Source organism: Balaenoptera borealis, assembly GCF_965194805.1.
Source record: "Balaenoptera borealis genome assembly, chromosome: 1".
Classification (NCBI taxonomy): Eukaryota; Metazoa; Chordata; class Mammalia; order Artiodactyla; family Balaenopteridae; genus Balaenoptera; species Balaenoptera borealis.
In genome coordinates, this window is record NC_138860.1 from 143265318 (window position 1) to 143281838 (window position 16521).

Consider the following 16521-nt stretch of genomic DNA (forward strand, 5'->3'; position numbering starts at 1 on the left):
ATAAAAAGTGCAGAAGACAGAAGATATTTCATCCCTTCACCACAGTCTTCCCCTTGATTTGGAGGCCCCAAGTCTTAACCAACCAGAAAATGACATAGATGCTACTTTCTGTATCCACCTGAGTACTGTTCCTTCATCTCCTTCCTTCATCCAAGGTTACACACCAGTACACTTACCCACACACTGCTTTTTTGTGCCTATGCAGACACCACAACTTCTAGGAATGATAGAGCAGAAAGTTGGGGTGAAGAAGGCAGGAATAGCTAGACCCGGCTGTGGTATTTGCATATGGAAATATAAAGTCACGTGGGTTGAAGAAGAAAGAGGGGATCCCTGGTAGTTGTATATGTTGAGGAGTGTGTAAAAAATTAATATACAGAAACCTCAGTTAAATAGAGTTGGGATACCAGAAGGGAAAGCTCTCATGCCCTGCAACATTAGAGCCCAACAGTAAGGAAGGACTTTCCTGGCAAGGACTCAGCCAATGAGAAGCCATGGACACTTTGTTTATTATAGCCCTCCCAACTCCCTTTTCCTTTCTATAAAAGCATTCTCTTTCCCTTGCTGTCTGGGGGACTTGAGCATGGCTCACCATGATTGCAGACCACAAACTGCAATTCTCTATTGATCCTGAATAAACCCATCTTTGCTGGAGAAATATCTGGCAATCTGTTTGTTTCAGGTCAACAAGTGTACCCATTATGACATACTACACCAATTTAGTGTCTGATATCCAGCAGGTGTGGTGAGAAGATCCCACCTCTGAGGTGGTCCCAACAGAGGGGCACAAGACAAATGCCTGAGAAGCACCAAATATTGGTGGGAATCTTCACTCACCCCTTGACTGAGGGGCTGAATGAGCAATGAGTAGGACCAAGGGAAACTTATGAAGCTCATCTATTGGGTTGTACAGAATGTGAACAGTTCCTCACTGACACTGAATAAAGAGAAAACCCTAATATATGAGGCCTAATTTTCAAAAATACTGCAGAACAGGGAGGTGTAATTATGATCCCACAGACTCCAAATAACAGCAAATTTTTGGAAATGATTTACTCTAGAAATTAGAAAACATTTAGAAAGCCACTGGTGTTCTCTATAGGATATAAGGAGCCATGTCTCTGTTGAAATGAACTGTAAAGTAATAAGCATAATGAGATTAAAAATGAAATGTAAAAAGCACTAAAGTGAACAGAAGAAATTAAAATGAACTTGGTGAAATGTGGATAGTTTCAAGGAAACTGAAACTTCTACAGCATAATGAAGAGGTAACCAGGATTGTGACTATGTTTGGTGATGGATGTTAACTAGATTTATTGTGATCATTTTGCAATATATACATATATCGAATCATTATGCTGTACACTTGAAGCTAATATGTTATATGTCAATTATATCTCAATTTAAAAATTATAAGACAATCAAGGAAATCTGAATATTGTTAGATATTTAATGATATTAAGACATTTATGTTAAATGTTTAGGTCAACAAGCCTTTTCTTTGAAGGGTCACATTATAAATGTTAAAGGCTTAGTGGGTCTATAATCTGTTGCAACTATTCAACTATGTCATTGTGGCCTGAAAGCAGCCAAAAACAACACATAACGAATGGCCAGGGTGGTGTTTAAATAAAATATTATTTACAAAAGAAAAAGGGATAACTAGAAATCAATGAACAGCAAAATTAATGCTAGAGAAAATCTGGTGCATAATGTCAAACTTGAGAGGTTTCCACAAAATCTAGAGAAAAAGAACAGAAAAAAATGAAAACAGATAGTAGAGATAGAAGAATAAAAATAGAAATTGAACCTAAGAGGCCCTGAAATTGTGGAATAAGAAACTAGAAGAATTGGACAAGATATAAAACCAAAAGTCACAGCTGAAGAAATTTTGCAGAGATGGGAAAAAGAAAAACCCTCTGTGTACAGACTGAATGTATTCATTATGATCTAAACTAAATTAAGAAAAAAAGTATCCATGTCCCTCCTGACAAAACTTTTGTGCTACAGAGACAAAGAAAATTATTTAAGGATGCAGCCAAAACAAAATAAAACTAAACCAAAGCAAATAAATGAAAAAAATAATTATAAATGAATCCAAATCAGACTGACCTCAAACTTTAGCAATGTGGACAAGTGGAAAGGAGGAATCACTAATATGGAGGACCAACTATAAATTATACATGAATTTCTGACTGGGCAGAGGGTCAGCGCCCCTAACACACCCCAACCTCCAGTGCACTGATCAAGGGTCAACTGTAGTATGTTTCTTTCAATCTGGCATTTAAACACCATAATAAAGATGTTTAACTTACGGTAAAAAAACAAAACAAAACAAAAAACTTCTGCAATAGTAGATATCAGAAGACACTGAAACCATGTTCATGGAATTCCAAAGGGGGGGAAAAATGTAACTGAAACCAAGTTATATTACATTCATGTGTAAGGCCATAGAGTACAATGGTTAAGGGTGCAGGATTTGGAGTCAGACATTCAGGGTTTAAATCATGGCTCCTCCATTGATCAGCGTGTCCATAGGCAAGTCATTTACATGTCTAATAAGATGGTTGTCTCAATTAAATGAGAGAATGCACACAAAGTACTCAGAACGCTAATTTAAGGCCATTTTAACTTAAGTTTGGATGAAGTTAGAATTTGAACGCAGATCTGCCTGAATCTACAATCAGGCTCACAGAGCTTGTCCTTCAATCCTGACCTCTCTGACTCAACATGAAGAGTTTGGCACCTGGTACTGTGATTAGAATTACACTGCCTTTTATGGCAACAAGAACCCATTCTCACACTTAAATTGTCAATGGCTCTTTGAAGGTCCTAGAGTCATATAAAGAGTATGGATTAAAGAAGGTATTTTATTAGAGGATCTAAAGGATTTCATTGGTCACTTAAGTCCTATATACCACTTAAATCAGGCAGTGTCCAAGTTCAGTACTTAGAAACATTTCCTGCAATTTCCCTCCCCTGCTATCAGCAAAAATTCAAGAAGGGGCAGGAGAGTTTCTGGTGCCATCTTGTCCAGAGCCCTTACTGAATATTTGCTAACTCCTAACAGTTCTGAAAAATAAATGTTATGCAATGTGGAAATATAAATGGATTTAGGTTTTTGTTGTGTTGTTGTTCAGTGGGTCAGAAGATGCTGTAGGCATAAACCTGGCCCTCCTAAGAGGAGGGCATTGCAGAAGACAGGAGATGCTTCTACTGCAGTTCATTTCCAGATCTGTGCTAATATCAGATCTTTATATGTTTATTAATATTCCTTAAGAGTGCTACTTCTCCAACTTTCTTTTCCCTGCCTAGCCTTTCAGCAGCTGATATAGTCATCAGCTTATCTGGCTTGTGGTTCTGTATACCTATGCCTTATCTATTCTTGTGCCTAAAGTGACATGAAGCTCTGGAGGTCATATTTTCTATACTGACAAAGAACTTTTCTGATTTGTGATACCATGTATAGAAAAAGTTTTATGAGGTATAAGCAAAACAAACTAGTTATGTATCTAATGAATTTATGGAGGTTCCTTAAAAAACTAAAAATAGAGCTACCATATGATTCAGCAATCCCACTCCTGGGCATATATCCAGAGAAAACCAGAATTTGAAAAAGGTACATACACCACAATGTTCATTGCAGCATTATTTACAATAGCCAGAAGGCAGAAGCAACCTAAATGTCCATCGACAGATGAATGGATAAAGAAGATGTCATGTATATATATATATATATATATATATATATATATATATATATATATATATATATATATATACACAATGGAATATTACTCAACCATAAAAAAGAGTGAAATAATGCCATTTGCAGCAACATGGATAGACATGGAGATTATCTTACTAAGTGAAGTAAACCAGACAGAGAAAGAGAAATATCATATGATATTGCTTATATGTGGAATCTTTAAACAAATGACACAATTGAACTTATATACAAAACAGAAATAGACCCACAGACATAGAAAAAAAACTTATGGTTACCAAAGAGGAAGAGGTTGGGAGCAATAAATTAGGAGTTTGGGATTAACATGTGCACACTACTATGTATGAAACAGATAACAAACAAGGACCTACTGTATAGCACAGGGAACTATACTTAATATTTTGTAATAATCTATAAGGAAAAAGCATCTGAAAAAGAAAACTGAATAAAATAAAACTGAATAACCTTGCTATACACCTGAAACTAACACAACACTGTAAATCAACTATACTTCTGTTAAAAAATAAATAAAAATAAAAAGAATAAAATCACATGGCATTAAAACTCTCCTAGAAAACACAGGACATATTCTCACAATTGGCTCTTTATATTTGCTTGACTTCTGATGGGCAAAGAGGTGATAAAAATTCTTATCAGTTGTAGTTTGGTTGCTAGAAGCAGAAACTGTTTTTTGCTAACATAAGCAAAAAGAAATATTTTTGAAAGGATATGGAGTTACACACAAAATCAGGGGACATGAAACTTCAGGAAGCACCAGAAACAAAAGTTAATAAGAGACACAGAGACAGAGAGTGGGAGAGAGGGAAGAAGGGAGGGAGGGAGGGATAGGGAAAGTGAAGTGATAGATTGAGATTAATTAGACTGAGTGGGTCACAACATTGTCTAGGGAAGGGTATGGGACATTGATTGTAGCCCATTACCCCAAAGAAACATATTTTTATATAAATGGAGAATGGATGTTGGGCAAGCAAATATAAGTGATTCTCACTACCAAAGTGTTCCTAAAGTACTTGTAAGTTTTAAATGACTCCCTGATTGTCAAATGCTCACACATTCTTCAATGCAATTTCTGCTTGGGGACTTCACTAAATATTATCTATTTGCACTTAGCACCCATTTCTATCCCCTTCTATGTTCTTTCCTATGTTGTAATACTTCCCACACTTAGGAAGGCTAAAAAGAACATTTCCAAAGCTCCCTTGACATTGAGGTTCTGGAATTGATTTAAGTTCCATCACTGAGATGCAATTGCATGAGATTTGAAAGGCAGGAAGACTGGGGAGAGGGGCAGGGACATTATACGTATTTATTGTTTTTCTGCAGTAGTAGCAACTCCAATAACCCTGGCAGACATCAGTTTTTCTGGTGGCCAGAATGCCCTATATACTGCCTAATCACCAAACTCATGGCCAAGGGCACCTGAGACGTCAGCCAGAATTTCCTGCAGTTCTCTGGACTCTGGACTACATCTTCTGAGACCTAACCCTTAGCCCAGCAGCAGACACCAGCCTCCATTCTACTAGCCCCTGCAATAATTTTGTGGATGCCTAATTTCCATTTCTAGTAGAGACACCTAAAGTAGCTTGTGTTTCCTTCACTGCACCCCAAATGATACAGACATCAGAAAACTCCTTTAATATCACTATCTGTATAAACTTTAAGCTTTATTGCACATTCTTCCAGAGTTTCCCACATTGATCACAGGTATTATGTTTCCTTTTCTTTCACAGATGGCAGAATTTTGTTGAGTTGTTGAGCGGAGCTTCATCTTATTTGTCATCTGATTTACTTCCTGGTGAGTTTGGTTATTTTGTTCCTCGAGAGACCTCCTATTCCCAGGGCTCTAGTTGATGCTGTGACTTAGCCCCAATGGTTTGTTTGTTGGGTTTCATCTTATTGCTCCCAGAAATATAAATGGCTTACCAGTGAAGAAAAAATAAGAGTGAAGTTTGCCTTGATGGCTATCCTTTAGGTCAGTTGGGTTGTAAAAGGCATAATTCTCCAAGCTGTATTATATCATGAAGCAGTCTCTAGTGGTAGCCCTTTGAGAAGGATGTAGTACATTTATAAAAGAAGTCGATATTACTTATTAGAATTTCAGTTGTACAGTCCCTTAGATCTGAGAATCCTGTAGCTAGGTACTTATTCTACTAATATCTCACCAAAGAACTCTCTAAGATTTATAAATGTATGTTTAGTGAAACAACATTTTGTACATGTTTTAAAAGAGACTACTACAAACAACTCTATGCCAATAAAATGGACAACCTGGAAGAAATGGACAAATTCTTAGAAAGGTATAACCTTCCAAGACTGAACCAGGAAGAAATAGAAAATATGAACAGACCAATCACAAGTAATGAAATTGAAAATGTGATTTAAAATCTTCCAACAAACAAAAGTCTAGGACCAGATGGCTTCACAGGTGAATTCTATCAAACATTTAGAGAAGAGCTAACATCCATCCTTCTCAAACTCTTCCAAAAAATTGCAGAGGGAGGAACACTCCCAAACTCATTCTATGAGTCCACCATCACCCTGATACCAAAACCAGACAAAGATACTACAAAAAAAGGAAATTACAGACCAATATCACTGATGAATATAGATGCAAAAATCCTCAACAAAATACTAGCAAACAGAATCCAACAACACATTAAAAGGATCATACACCATGATCAAGTGGGATTTATCCCAGGGATGCAAGGATTCTTCAATATACGCAAATCAATGAAAGTGATACACCATATTAACAAATTGAAGAATAAAAACCATATGATCATCTCAATAGATGCAGAAAAAGCTTTTGACAAAATTCAACACCCATTTATGATAAAAACTCTCCAGAAAGTGGGCATAGGGGGAACTTTCCTCAACATAATAAAGGCCATATACAACAAACCCACAGCAAATATCATTCTCAATGGTGAAAAACTGAAAGCATTTCCTCTCAGATAAGGAACAAGACAAAGATGTACACTCTTGCCACTATTATGCAACATAGTTTTGGAAGTCCTAGCCATGGCAATCACAGAAGAAAAAGAAATAAAAGGAATCCAAATTGGAAAAGAAGAAGTAAAATGGCCACTGTTTGCAGATGACATGATACTATACATAGAAAATCCTAAAGATGCCACCAGAAGACTACTAGAGCTAATCAATGAATTTGGTAAAGCTGCAGGATACAAAATTAATGGACAGAAATCTATTGCATTCCTATATATTAACAATGAAAGATCAGAAAGAGAAATTAAGGAAACGATCCCATTCACCATTGCAACAAAAAGAATAAAATACCTAGGAATCAACCTACCTAAGGAGGTAAAAGACCTATACTCAGAAAACTATAAGACACTGATGAAAGAAATCAAAGATGACACAAACAGATGGAGAGATATACCATATTCTTGGATTGAAAGAATCAATATTGTGAAAATGACTATGCTACCCAAAGCAATCTACAAATTCAATGCAATCTCTATCAAATTACCAATGGCATTTTTTATATAACTAGGACAAAAAAAAATCTTAAAATTTGTATGGAGACACAAAAGACCGTGAAAAGCCAGAGCAATCTTGGGGGAAAAAAAACGGAGCTAGAGGAATCAGACTCCCTGACTTCAGACTATACTACAAAGCTACAGTAATCAAGACAATATGGTACTGGCACAAAAACAGAAATACAGATCAATGCAACAGGATAGAAAGCCCAAAGATAAACCCATGCACCTATGGTCAACTAATCTATGACAAAGGACCAAGGATATACAATGGAGGAAAGACAGTCTCTTCAATAAGTGGTGCTTGGAAAACTGGACAGCTACATGTAAAAGAATGAAATTAGAACACTCCCTAGCACTATACACAAAAATAAACTCAAAATGGATTAAAGACCTAAATGTAAGACCAGACACTATAAAACTCATAGAGGAAAACATAGGAAGAACACTCTTTGACATAAATCACAGCAAGATCCTTTTTGACCCACCTCCTAGAGTAATGGAAATAAAAACAAAAATAAACAAATGGGACCTAATGAATCTTAAAATTATTATTTATTACAGAAATGTAAATCAAAACTACAATGAGGTATCACCTCACACCAGTTAGAATGAGCATCATCAGAAAATCTACAAACAACAAATGCTGGAGAGGGTGTGGAGAAAAGGGAACCGTCTTGCACTGTTGGTGGGAATGTAAATTGATACAGCCAGTGTGGAGAACAGTATGGAGGGTCCTTAAAAAACTAAAAATAGAATTACCATATCACCCAACAATCCCACTACTGGGCATATACCAAGAGAAAAACATAATTCAAAAAGACACATGCACCCCAGTGTTCATTGCAGCACTATTTACAATAGCCAGGTCATGGAAGCAACCTAAATGCCCATTGACAGATGAATGGATAAAGAAGATGTGGTACATATATACAATGGAATATTACTCAGCCATAAAAAGGAACGAAATTGGGTCATTTGTAGAGATGTGGATGGACCTAGAGACTGTCATACAGAGTGAAGTAAGTCAGGAAGAGAAAAACAAATACTGTATATTAACGCATATATGTGGAATCTAGAAAACTGGTACAGATGAACCAGTTTGCAAGGCAGAAATAAAGACACAGATGTAAGAACAAACATATAGACACCAAGGCGGGAAAGCGGGGTCGGGGGCGGGGGCTTGAATTGGGAGACGGGGCTTATATACACTAATATGTATAAAATAGTTAACTGATAAGAACCTAAAAGAAAAAAACAAGATGGAAACAATGAAAGGATCCTTCAGGCACCATTTAATTAAATTACAGTATATTCAATTGATAAAACTACGCAGCTGTAAAATAACATGGCTGGTCTGATACAGGAAGATTTCCAAGACATATTATTAAGTGAAATGATAAAGATGAATTGGGCAAAATATTTAGCAATTAGCAAGTGTTAAATATGACAAGTGAAAAAATATGCATTGATATTAATCTGTTGTTGCAATTCTCTATTTACCACATCCATCAACTGTTTGCTGATTACCCTTTGGATCAAGATACAAGGTACTGAGAATTTTGGGGGAAGCATAGTATATCAGTTTACATTCCAGTGGAAAAACCAGATACCTCACTAGGTATTTCAAACAGAGGGAATTTATAGCAGGTGATTGAGGGATTGGTTATTATCAATATTATTGATAGAAGACTGAAAGAGCAAAAAGAGGATGGTGAGTGTATTCATTTCCCTAGGGCATTTGTCATTAACAAAATACCACAAACTGGGTGGCTTAAAATAACAGAAATTTCTTCTCTCATGGTTCTTAGACTAGAAGTCTGAAATCAAGGTGTCAGGAGGGCCATGCTACCTCTCAAGGCTCTAGGAAAGAGTCTTTCCTTGCCTCTTCCAGCTTCTGCTGGCCCCAAGCCTTCCTTGGCTTATGGCTGCATAACTGCAATCTCTGCCTCTGTCTTCACATGGCCTTCTTTCCTCTCTGCCTCTTTTTTGTCTCTGCATCTAATTCCCCTCTCTTTCTTTGTACAAAGACACTACTGTTCATTCAACTTCAGGCCCACCCAAATCCATAATGACATCACTTTAACTTGATTACATATAGAAGATATTGTTTTCAAACAAGGTCATATTAACAGGTTTCAGTGGTACCTACGTTAGGGGACACAATACAACCCATGACCATGAGGTAACCCAGAGATTAGTAACTGTAGGAAGCAGCTGCCATCCTTAGGGCTGAAGAAACATAGAAAAAGACATACTATTAGCAGAACCTAGAATCTCATAGGTGATTATGAGTCTGACAAACAAAAAGTTTAGGCAATATTACACTGTATAGAGTAACAGGAGCATCGTGGTACTGTTGTTGCATAGTTGTGATAGCCTGTTGCTTACTGAGAAACTTAATGTCTTGATCTCTTCCCATTTCAGTATTGCTGGAGCTATGATTATTAAATGCTGTTAGGCACTGAGTGGACCATTTTGTTTGCATGTTCTCTAGCCCCATATGTAAGTGTCATGAAAGGAAAGAAGTGGCGTTATAAGAAAATAAAGACAGCTACTAATTTAGGGTGTGTAGAATTGTAAATTTTCTCATTCCCATTTTCACTCAAGGGTTCTATCATAACCTGATTAAACTGACTAATTTTATATATACTGCCTCATATTATAAAATTTATCACATTTGGAATCACAAAAATCCTGTGAACTTGTTTTTGCTGTCTGTATGATTATCACATAAAAACTTAATATTGATAAGTTAGACTTAGGAATAGAATGGACCTGTTAGCAGGATCAACTGGAAGACTAGATAAAATACAAAATACCATATGATCATCTCAATAGATGCAGAAAAATCTTTTGACAAAATTCAACACCGATTTATGATAAAAATTCTCCAGAAAGGGGACATAGAGGGAACCTACCTCAACATAATAAAGCCCATATATGACAAACCCACAGCAAACATCATTCTCAATGGTGAAAAACTGAAAGTGTTTCCTCTAAGGTCAGGAACAAAACAAGGATGTCCACTCTTGCCACTATTATTCAACATAGTTATGGAAGTCCTAGCCACGGCAATCAGAGAAGAAAAAGAAATAAAAGGAATCCAAATTGGAAAAGAAGAAGTAAAACTGTCACTGTTTGTAGATTACATGATACTATACATAGAAAATCCTAAAGATGCTACAGGAAAACTACTAGAGCTCATTAATAAATTTGGTAAAGTTGCAGGATACAAAATTAATACACAGAAATCTCTTGCATTCGTATACACTAACAACAAAAGATCAGAAGAGAAATTAAGGAAACAATCCCATTCACCATTGCAACAAAAAGAATAAAATACCTAGGAATCAACCTACCTAAGGAGGCAAAAGACCTGTACTCAGAAAACTATCAGATAAGTTTTGATAAGATACTGATGAAAGAAATCAAAGACAACACAAACAGATGGAAAGATATACCATGTTCTCAGATTGGAAGAATCAATATTGTGAAAATGACTATATTACCCAAAGCAATCTACACATTCAATGCAATCCCTATCAAATTACCAATGACATTTTTCACAGAATTAGAACAAAAACTTTTACAACTTATATGGAATCACAAAAGACCTCGAATAGCCAATGCAATCTTGAGAAAGAAAAATGGAGCTGGAGGAATCAGGCTCGCTGACTTCAGGCTATACTACAAAGCTACAGTCATCAAAACAGTATGGCACTGGCACAAAAACAAATACATATCAATGGAACAGGACACAAAGCCCAGAGATAAACCCACGCAACTTTGGTCACCTAATCTGTGACAAAGGAGGCAAGAATGTACAATGGAGGAAAGACAGTCTTTTCAATAAGTGGTGCTGGGAAAACTGGACAGCTACATGTAAAAGAATAAAATTAGAACACTCCCTAACACTATAAACAAAAATAAACTCAAGAGGAGCTTCAAGATGGTGGAAGAGTAAGACGTGGAGATCACCTTCCTCCCCACAAATACATCAGAAATACATCTACATGTGGAACAACCCCTACAGAACACCTACTGAACGCTGGCAGAAGACCTCAGACCTCCCAAAAGACAAGAAACTCCCCATGTACCTGGGTAGGGCAAAAGAAAAAAGAAACAGAGACAAAAGAATAGGGACGGGACCTGCACCAGTGGGAGGGAGCTGTGAAGGAGGAAAGGTTTCCACACACTAGAAGCCCCTTCGCGGGCAGAGACTGTGGGGGGTGGAGGGAGGAAGCTTCGGAGCCACGGAGCAGAACGCAAAAACAGGGATGCAAAGGGCAAAATGGAGAGATTCCCACACAGAGGATCGGTGCCGACCAGCAGTCACCAGCCCGTGAGGCTTTTCTGCTCACCTGCCGGGACGGGTGGGGGCTGGGAGCTGAGCTGGCTTCAGTTGGATCCCAGGGAGAGGACTGGGGTTGGCTGCGTAAACACAGCCTGAAGGGGCCTAGTGCACCACAGCTAGCTGAGAGGGAGTCCGGGAAAAAGTCTGGAGCTGCCAAAGAGGCAAGAGACTTTTTCCTGCCTCTTTTTGTTTTCTGGTGCACGAGGAGAGGGGATTAAGAGCGCCGCTTAAAGGAGCTCCAGAGACGGGCGTGAGCCACGGCTATCAACACGGACCCCAGAGACAGGCATGAGATGCTAAGGCTGCTGCTGCCACCACCAAGAAGCCTGTGTGCAAGCACAGGTCACTATCCACACCTCCCCTCCCGGAAGCCTGTGCAGCCCGCCACTGCCAGGGTCCCGTGATCCAGGGACAACTTCCCTGGGAGAATGCACGGCACACCTCAGGCTGTTGCAATGTCACGTTGGCCTCTGCTGCCGCAGGCTCACCCCGCATCCATACCCCTCCCTCCCCCTGGCCTGAGTGAGCCAGAGCCCCCGAATCAGCTGCTCCTTTAAACCCGTCCTCTCTGAGCAAAGAACAGACACCCTCAGGTGACCTACATGCAGAGGCGGGGCCAAATCCAAAGCTGCACCCCGGGAGCTGTGCGAACAAAGAAGAGAAAGGGAAATCTCTCCCAGCAGCCTCAGGAGCAGCGGATTAAATCGCCACAATCAACTTGATGTACCCTGCATCTGTGGAATACCTGAAGAGACAACGAATCATCCCAAATTGGGGAGCTGGACTTTGGGAGCAATGATATATTATTTTTTCCCCTTTTTCTCTTTTTTTGAGTGTGCATGTGTATGCTTCTGTGTGTGATTTTCTCTGTATAGCTTTGCTTTTACCATTTATCCTAGGATTCTGTCTGTCCATTTGTTTTTTTCGTTTGTTTTTTTAATATAGTTTTTAGCGCTTGTTATCGTTGGTGGATTTGTTTTTCGGTTTGGCTCTCTTCTTTCTTTCTTTTTTTTATTACTTTTAAATTTTTTTAATAATTATTTTTTTTATTTTAATAACTTTATTTTATTTCATTTTGTTTTATTTTATTTTATATTTTCCTTTCTTTCTTTCTTTTTTAATCCCTTTTATTCTGAGCCGTGCGGATGACAGGCTCTTGGTGCTCCAGCCAGGGGTCAGGGCTGTGCCTCTGAGAAGGGAGAGCCAAGTTCAGGACATTGGTCCACCAGAGACCTCCCAGTTCCACGTAATATCAAACGGCGAAAATCTCCCACAGAACTCCATCTCAATGCCCAGACCAAGCTCCACTCAACAAACAACAAGCTACAGTGCTGGACACCCTATGCCAAACAACTAGCAAGACAGGAACACAACCCCACACAACAACAGAGAGGCTGCATAAAATCATAATAAGGTCACAGACACCCTGAAACACATCACCAGACGTGGACCTGCCCACAAGAAAGAGAAGATCCAGCCTCATCCACCAGAACACAGGCACTAGTCCCCTCCACCAGGAAGCCTACACAACCCACTGAACCAACCTTAGCCACTGGGGACAGACACCAAAAACAATGGGAACTATGAACCTGCAGCCTGTGAAAAGGGGACCTCAAACACAGTAAGTTAAGCAAAATGAGAAGACAGAGATGCACACAGCAGATGAAGGAGCAAGGTAAAATCCCACCAGACCTAATAAATGAAGAGGAAATAGGCAGTCTACCTGAAAAAGAATTCAGAATAATGATAGTAAAGATGACCCAAAATCTTAGAAATAGTATGGAAAAAATACAAGAAACGTTTAACAGGGACCTAGAAGAACTAAAGATCAAACAAACAATGGTGAACAGCACAATAAATGAAATTAAAAATAATCTGGAAGGGATCAATAGCAGAATAACTGAGGCAGAAGAACGGATAAGTGACCTGGAAGATAAAATAGTGGAAATAACTACTGCAGAGCAGAATAAAGAAAAAAGAATGAAAAGAATTGAGGACAGTCTCAGAGACATCTGGGACGACATTAAATGCACCAATATTCGAATTATAGGGGTCCCAGAAGAAGAAGAGAAAAAGAAAGGGACTGAGAAAATATTTGAAGAGATTATAGTTGAAAACTTCCCTAATATGGGAAAGGAAATAGTTAATCAAGTCCAGGAAAAACAGAGAGTCCCGGGACTTCCCTGGTGGCGCAGTGGTTAAGAATCCACCTGCCAATGCAGAGGACATGGGTTCGAGCCCTGGTCCAGGAAGATCCCACATGCCGTGGAGCAACAAAGCCCATGTGCCACAGCTACTGAGCCTGCACTCTGGAGCCTGCGAGCCACGACTACTGAGCCCGCGTGCTACAACTACTGAAGCCCACGTGCCCAGAGCCCGTGCTCTGCAACAAGAGAAGCCCCCGCAACGAGAAGCCTGCACACCGCAACGAAGACCTGATGCAGCCAATGAATAAATAATTAAATAAAATTTATGAAAAAAAAAACAAAAAAAACAGAGAGTCCCATACAGGATAAATCCAAGGAGAAACACGCCAAGACACATATTAATCAAACTATCAAAAATTAAATACAAAGAAAAAATATTAAAAGCAGCAAGGGAAAAACAACAAATAACACACAAGGGAATCCCCATAAGGTTAACAGCTGATCTTTCAGCAGAAACTCTGCAAGCCAGAAGGGAGTGGCAGGATATACTTAAAGTGATGAAGGAGAAAAACCTACAACCAAGGTTACTCTACCCAGCAAGGATCTCATTCAGATTTGATGGAGAAATTAAAACCTTTACAGACAAGCAAAAGCTGAGAGAGTTCAGCACCACCAAACCAGCTTTACAACAAATGCTAAAGGAACTTCTCTAGGCAAGAAACACAAGACAAGGAAAACACCTACAATAACAAACCCAAAGCAATTAAGAAAATGGTAATAGGAACACACATATCGATAATTACCTTAAATGTAAATGGATTAAATGCTCCAACCAAAATACATAGACTGGCTGAATGGATACAAAAACAAGACCCGTATATATGCTGTCTACAAGAGACCGACTTCAGACATAGGGAAACATGCAGACTGAAAGTGAGGGGATGGAAAAAGATATTCCATGCAAATGGAAATCAAAAGAAAGCTGGAGTAGCAATTCTCATATAAGACAAAATAGACTTTAAAACAAAGACTATTACAAGAGACAAAGAAGGACACTACATAACGATCAACGGATCAATCCAAGAAGAAGATATAGCCATTGTAAATATTTATGCACCCAACATAGGAGCTCCGCAATACATAAGGCAAATACTAACAGCCATAAAAGGGGAAATTGACAGTAACACAATCATAGTGGGGGACTTTAACACCCCACTTTCACCAATGGACAGATCGTCCAAAATGAAAATAAATAAGAAAACACAAGCTTTCAATGATACATTAAACAAGAAGGACTTAATTGAAATTTATAGGACATTCCATACAAAAAACAACATTCCATGCAAAAACAACAACTTTCTTCTCAAGTGCTCATGGAACATTCACCAGGATAGATCATGTCTTGGGTCACAAATCAAGCCTTCGTAAATATAAGAAAATTGAAATCGTATCAAGCATCTTCTCTGACCATAACGCTATGAGACTAGATATCAATTACAAGGAAAGGTCTGTAAAAAGTACAAACACATGGAGGCTAAACAATACACTACTTAATAACCAAGGGATCACTGAAGAAATCAAAGAGGAAATCAAAAAATACCTAGAAACAAATGACAATGAAAACACAACGACCCAAAACCTATGGGATGCAGCAAAAGCAGTTCTAAGAGGGAACTTTATAGCAATAAAATCCTACCTTAAGAAACAAGAAACATCTCAAATAAACAACATAACCTTACACCTAAAGCAATTAGAGAAAGAACAAAAAGAACCCAAAGTTAGCAGAAGGAAAGAAATCAGAAAGATCAGATCAGAAATAAATGAAAGAGAAATGAAGGAATCAATAGCAGAGCTCAATAAAACTAAAAGCTAGTTCTTTGAGAAGATAAAAAAATTGATAAACCATTAGCCAGACTCATCAAGAAATAAAGGGAGAAGACTCAAGTCAATAGAATTAGAAATGAAAAAGGAGAAGTAACAACTGACACTGCAGAAATACAAAGGATCATGAGAGATGACTACAAGCAACTATATGCCAATAAAATGGACAAATTCTTAGAAATGTACAACCTTCTGAGACTGAACCAGCAAGAAATAGAAAATATGAACAGACCAATCACAAGCACTGAAATTGAAACTGTGATTAAAAATCTTCCAACAAACTAAAGCCCAGGACCAGATGGCTTCACAGGTGAATTCTATCAAACATTTAGAGAAGAGCTAACACCTATTCTTCTCAAACTCTTCCAAAATATAGCAGAGGGAGGAACACTCCCAAACTCATTCTACAAGGCCACCATCACCCTGATACCAAAACCAGACAAAGATGTCACAAAGAAAGAAAACTACAGGCCAACATCACTGAAGAACATATATGCAAAATCCTCAACAAAATAATAGCAAACAGAATCCAACAACACATTAAAAGGATCATACACCATGATCAAGTGGGGTTTAACCCAGGAATGCAAGGACTCTTCAATATACGCAAATCAGTCAATGTGATACACCATATTAACAAATTGAAGGAGAAAAACTATGATCATCTCAATAGATGCAGAAAAAGCTTTCGACAAAATTCAACATCGATTTATGATAAAAACCCTCCAGAAAGTAGGCATAGAGGGAACTTTCCTCAACATATTAAAGGCTATATGTGACAAACCCACAGCCAGCATCGTCCTCAATGGTGAAAAACTGAAACCAATTCCACTAAGATCAGGAACAAGACAACATTGCCCACTCTCACCACTATTATTCAACATAGTT

At 38.2% G+C, this 16521-nt stretch overlaps 1 protein-coding gene across 1 annotated transcript in view; it reads left to right on the top strand.

Annotated features, from left to right (window-relative positions):
• The window catches only part of LOC309620066 (uncharacterized protein C1orf87), a gene marked incomplete at its 5' end in the record, with an annotated part of 104814 nt that overhangs the window by 64061 nt on the left and 24232 nt on the right, over positions 1-16521 (top strand). Inside the window, 1 exon segment of the mRNA XM_082376078.1 lies at positions 5479-5543. Coding sequence (XP_082232204.1) covers positions 5479-5543 — 65 coding nt within the window.